Source organism: Sphaerodactylus townsendi, linkage group LG03 (assembly GCF_021028975.2).
Source record: "Sphaerodactylus townsendi isolate TG3544 linkage group LG03, MPM_Stown_v2.3, whole genome shotgun sequence".
NCBI lineage: Eukaryota > Metazoa > Chordata > Lepidosauria > Squamata > Sphaerodactylidae > Sphaerodactylus > Sphaerodactylus townsendi.
The window spans coordinates 145408879-145414878 of record NC_059427.1 but is presented as its reverse complement, the minus strand read 5'-3'; the positions used below and the strand labels follow the sequence as shown (position 1 = coordinate 145414878).

General features: G+C 49.8%; 1 protein-coding gene across 1 annotated transcript in view; it reads left to right on the top strand.

The window, feature by feature from the left end:
• Positions 1–717: 717 nt before the first annotated feature.
• G6PD (glucose-6-phosphate dehydrogenase) overlaps positions 718–6000 on the top strand; it is a 43960-nt gene continuing 38677 nt past the window's right edge. The window contains exon 1 of the mRNA XM_048488096.1: positions 718–864. Within this exon, the coding sequence (XP_048344053.1) occupies positions 733–864 (132 nt within the window). The 5' untranslated portion in view covers positions 718–732. The remainder of the gene's footprint in view (positions 865–6000) is intronic.

The window sequence follows — 6000 nt, the reverse complement described above, 5'->3', positions numbered from 1 at the left end:
CTGTAATCAACCCCCCATGACCACACACACATATACGTACATAAACACAGTTTATTTTATCTGAGCTATTGGGGTTGGGGTACAGCAGAAAGTAAAAGCAGCAGTTTTGGGTGGGCAGGCAATGTGAAAGCACAAAATTTAATTTCCCCTCTTCCTCTGCTGACCCTGAGACAGAATTCTGTGAGCTACATGCAGTGTATAGATCCCACCCCCACACATGCCCCTATCCTCTGGAATCTTCCAGTCTGACCAGAGATTTTCAATTGACCACATACACGCATAAAAAGGCTTCTTTTCCGGGTTCTCCTTTCCCTCATCAAGACTTTACTCACCTTCAACCTGCTTTTTTCCATAGTTTTGGACCCATCTAGCAGTAGAGTAGCCGAGTCAGTGAAGCTGGCAGCCCCAGCTCCAAAGATCTCTAGAAGATATTTTGTCAATACTTGCGTAGTGCATTCTGCAGACAGAAGATGGTTCACTGTCTGGACTCGGAACTGTGTGGCCTGAGCTGAGCCAAACTTGTGTGTTGCAAGCTGAAACTTGTATCCAGGGGATCAATCCAATGCACCGACTGCCGTGGTTTGTGCCATGGAAGGAGTTGAAAGAGTTGCTAGCCTGGGCATCACTTGCTACAGGCTGGGGAGGGGAGGACAAAAGGGTGGGAGGAGACAGGTTTCTGCCCACGTAGCCTCACCTGACCAACCCCTTTTCTCCTCAGGTAACAGAGCTGCCATGATGAGTCGTCAATTGGTACAGGAGGAGCTGACTCTCGAAGACGTCTGTGGGATGCTACGGCAAGAACTGTGCCAGGGAAATGACTTTAGCCAGTCAGATACCCACATCTTCATCATCTTAGGGGCTTCGGTGAGTTTCTTCCTTTTAGCCCCAGCTGGGGTATATATAAGATGTGGGCTGGAGATGGCAGAGGTCCAGATGTTGCTTTTTCCAACAACAAAAAACCCCAGCTTAAGTAGAACAAGAAGTTTCTCTGAGTGGCCGACCTCATCTTAACCAGGGGAGAGCTTGGATGGCATAGAGCAGCAGGGGTGTCCTACTGTGGCGCCCCAGATGTTCATGGACTACGGTTCCCAACAGTCCCTGCCAGCATGGCCAATTGGACACCCCTGGCGTAGAGGTATTGAGGAAGGGGGGATGCTTTGGGGGGAAGGGAAAGTATAGGCACCGCTGAAAGGGACCAAAATGTGAAGGTACAGGCATTCTGTACAAGACAGCAAAAAAGAGATGGTAGGGTTTGGTGGTAGGTGACATTATTTGAGTTTTTGTAGTTTCTTTGCTTATGGTGAATGGTGAATTGTCTTCAATAAAGTCAGAAATGAAAACAGCATCCGCTCATTCAGGTGCTACAGCAACACCACAGTAACAACAGAAAGGGACGGACAAAGTTGCTTGGCTGTTAAAAAAAAAGATCAAGTTGCCACAGGATGTAAAGAGAGTAACTGAGCATTTAAACTCAGGATGCAAGAGATTGAATCACGGTGACTGGGTGTCAGGGCATACGGTGCCTTCCTGCCTCTTCCTCCCTCGCCCACTTCTTAATCAGCCAGCCTGGGGAGGAATTTTGTGTGACCTGAAAGCTCGCACGCTGTGTTTCCAATGGACACCTCTCACATAGTTATTACTTGCAGAGGTAGGAATGAAAACTGTTTTACACGTGATGGCAGGGAGAAATAAACTATTTGCTTCTGGAAAGAGGAAGGGACTGGATGTGGTATGCCGGCAATTAAGAAGAGAATTACTCAGGGTCGTGAAATGTTGCTGTGCTGACTTCTATTTGTTTATTTTATTATATTATACTTACATGCTGCCCTTCCCCTTACAGACTTAGGGCGGCTTCCATCATGTAAAACACAACGAGCACGGTTCATTTAAAAATGTCAGCACAAAGCTGTAAACAGATGGTGCCTTAAAACTTGGTGGGGTTTTAACGGGGAGAGGGAGCAGGTGTTGGCCGTTGATGGTAGAACAACTCTGTTTTGCAGGCCCTGTTGAATGGCATCAAATCCCGCAGGGCCTGGGTCTCACACTGGACAGTGTGTTTCTAAGGTCAGCTAGATCTCTTTGGAGACAGTTTTCTAACCGAGGCCAATCTGGACCTCTTTCGAGCCAGGGATCCCCAGCGTGGTGTAGTGGTTAACAGCAGGTGCACTCTAATCTGGGGAATCGGGTTTGATTCCCTGCTCTGCCCCTTGAGCTGTGGAGGCTTATCTGGTGAACTAGATTAGCTTGTGCACTCCAACACATGCCAGCTGGGTGACCTTGGGCTATTCACAGTTCCCCGGAGCTCTCTCAGCCCCACCTACCTCACAGGGTGTTTGTTGTGAGGGGGGAAGGGAAAGGAATGTGTAAGCCCCTTTGAGTCTCCTTACAGGAGAGAAAGGGGGGGGGGGTATAAATCCAAACTCTTTTTCTTCCATGTTGTTATTTGTTGATCAGAGCCGGTCTTCGCTATTCTCCTGTACAGTCATCCTCTTCTGACATCATCATGTCATCAGGGAAAGGAATTGGGGTTGGTTTGGCATATGTGACCACTTGGCAATGATAATAGAATTAAATAATATTAAGTGGAGGAGGGGTGGAGGGTCTTGACCTGGAGATGCTCTTTGCAGCTGCAGTCCCTATATCCCTAAATCAAGCTTGGTCCAGTCCTGATGGTGAGCAGTCATCTTCTCTTCCGTATAGCACAGGGGTCTGCAACCTGTGGCTCTCCAGATGTTCATGAACTACAATTCCCATCAGCCCCTGCCAGCATGGCCAATTGGCCATTCTGGCAGGGGCTGATGGAAATTGTAGTCCCTGAACATCTGGAGAGCCACAGGTTGCAGACTCCTGGATAGCAAATCCAGTCTGTAATTCTAGAGACTGATCTCTTGCAGTTAATAATGCTAGAACTGAGCTCAAAAGTTTGTGTGTGACTGCAGTTTCTTTGTTGGACTGCTTTTGTCTTGCTTGAGCATCCCTTTCCCCAGTGTGGTACCCTGCCTAGTATCTCCTGCCCAGAGGTGGGGCTCAGGACGATAACAGATCTGTGTCAGATGAGGGGGTGATTATGTGACTAGAATACCGATGACAGCCGGCGCAGCCAGGCTTCCTTGCAGCAGACTATGGCTTGTGCTCCTGCTACTTGTGTAAGCTTCCCCTTCAGCTGAGGTGTGCAGTTGTGTAACTCAGCACACCAGTTACCGCATGATGTGTAATCAACATCCCATTGGGTGGAGGGGTGGCAGCACTTGAGAGCATGCTTAGGAGGAGGGGAGGGGTAAGTAGCTAATCCCAGCAAATCTTGGGTTTAGCAACGCATTGGTAATCTGGTGCCACTCAAGATTAGCCTGCGGCCCTGGCTTTCCGCGTAGGTATGTTTTCTGCTTTGCCTCCCACGTGTAGTTGCAAAATTTACTCAGAATAAAGTGCAAGTATTTTGTTTGGGTGGGAGTGAAATTTCTGCCAAACAGCAATAACCTAGCACGTTCCAATTGTTGGGTGTATTTGGGGTCATTTGCTGCATCTTTTCTTTTTCTTTTTTTTTTGATCGCTTCTGAGGGTGGTCTGCAGTAGAACAGGTAGATTTCAAGTCTAGAAGCACCTTAGAGACCAAAGTTCCCTTTCTGATAAAGAATATCTGATGAAAGGACCTTTGACTCACACCCCAAAAACGTTATTGGTCTCTGAGATGCTGTTGAACTGGAATCTAGCTCTTTCTCTCTCTCTCTCTCTCTCTTTTTTCTGGTGGGGTGTATTTAGATTTGCATTTAAATACAGTTCTGCATCAGGAAAGAACCACACTGTGAAGCGCCAGACCCGGGTTAGTTGCTAGCACTGCTCACAGCCTGAGTCTCGATCCTGACACAAGTCCACTGATTCAGGTACCAGCTCAAAGGTTGGACTCAGCCTTCCATCCCCTTCCAAAGGAGTTGCTTCAAAGCGAGTACCCAACTTGCTGAGGTTTAAAGTGCTTAGATGACTGGGGAAGGCGGTGAAAGCCAACCACCCTGTAAACAAAGTCCTGCATACTCAGTAAAAGCGATTGTGATGGGACATCCCCCCTTGGGTTAGGGTCCAATGGGTTGGGTTAGTAATGGCACTTCCACCTTTACCCTTTTAATTGTTCTTATGTCAAAACTGGTATGCAAATGTCAATGTGAAGTCCTACTCTAATTCTGCAGGAACAGGATGTGTGCATGTGCCCAGTGGTGAGGGAAATGCACTCGTCATATGCTCAGAGGCGCTTGTATTTTACAGTAACACATATAATTATTAGATGTGCCCAAAGATGGGGTAGGATGATGCTAAATGGTGTCGTCAGAGGCTAAGGGGTGGGGCTGCAAATTTATAGATTTAGTAATCACAGCTTAGTGCTAATGGATGTGCCAGAGCTGGGGGTGGGGGTGAGCTGACACATGCTGATGACACCAAAGCTAAATTTGAGTCCAATAGCACATTAGAGACCAACAAGGTTTGGGGGATATGAGTTTTCGAGAGTCAAGGCTCTTTTCATCAAGTATGTCAAGATGGAGATCTCAGTCCTTACATCCCAGTCAGAAGGTAGGAGGCTTGTTACAAAGAAGGGAATCAGGATACCTTCTGACTGGGATGCCAGGACTTGGAGCTCTCCGTTTCGACTGGTATCTGACAAAGAGAGCTTTGAATCTTGAAAGCTCCCTCCCCAAAAACTTCATTGGCCTCTAAGGTGCTCCTGAACGTAGATTTAGGTCTTCAACCTCCGACCAACACGGCTGCCCTCTGAAACTATATCACGGCGGGACCATAGGAATTTGTCTGCGGAGCAAAGGCCTAGCACAGGGGTCAGCAACCTTTACCACCCAACGAGCCATTTGGACCCGTTTTCCATGGCCCCGAAGATCTACCGAGCCAGAGAGGCGGCTCCGCACAGAGCCGCCTCCGGTTCGGTCCCTCCACTCACCTTTTCTTCCAGCGTTGGGAGGCGGAGGCACCAGGCAGGGAAACTCCCTCTGCCCGACGGAGCAGGCAGCTGCCTGCTCCGAGGGGCAGAGGGGGGATGGCGTCTGCAGCCTGCCCAGTGCCGCCACCTCTTGCGCTGTGGGAGGCAGCAGCGCCGGGCAGGGAAACCCCCCTCTGCCTGATGGAGCAGGCAGCTGCCTGCTCCGTCGGGCATGAGGGGTGAAAAGTGGTGTGCTGTTCCTGGAGAGGACATGCCCCATGCTACCCTCAAACTGACCGAGTCCCGGGGTCGGAGGAGGCAGGCGATGGCAGCATGTCCCTCCAACCCTCCAGAGCAGTGCTGGAAGGGAGAGGTGGAGTGGAGGGACGTGGTGCGGCACTCCTCACTGCACAGAGCCACACTCCAGTTGGCCTCCACTCCACCTTTCCTTCCAGCCAGCTGCTCTGGAGGGCTGGAGGGACATGCCCACACTACCCTCCAACCTCCAGGCCACATGGAGCACATGATTATAAGGCTAGAAAGAGCCGTATGAGGTGACTCTGGAGCCACACAGGTTACCAGACCCCTGGCCTACAGCTTTTTGCTGGGAGCCGTTCCTCTCTCCCTCCCCCCCCCCTCCCTCCCTCCTCCCCTCCCTCCCTCCTCCCCTCCCCCCCTCCCCTCTACAAGTTGCATTTCCTTAAAATGCTCTTGCAAATTGCTCAGCGTGGTCAGAATGAAGCCTTGTATTTTCTTTGATCTTGTTTGCTTTTTGCATCCACCTTTTGCTTGGGGGTGTCTACTGTACGGTGAGGCAGCCCACGTGTGCCGCCTGGTGCTTTTCCTGGAAGGAGGTTGCTAAGTACATGCGCTTTACCTAAAGGGGAACACCAGGTTTTGCTGAGTCGTGCGAATGTGCTCTTCTCTGGTGAAAGAGGGAAATGAGCCTTCTTGTGTTGAAGAGGAAAAGAGAGCGTTCCTCTGTTTATCCCTGGCTTGTGAACAGGTTCCAGCTTTCAGTTGTAATGTGTCACTGGAGTAATAAGCTGCAGTGACCTGGGCTAGATCCCAACGGAAGTCAG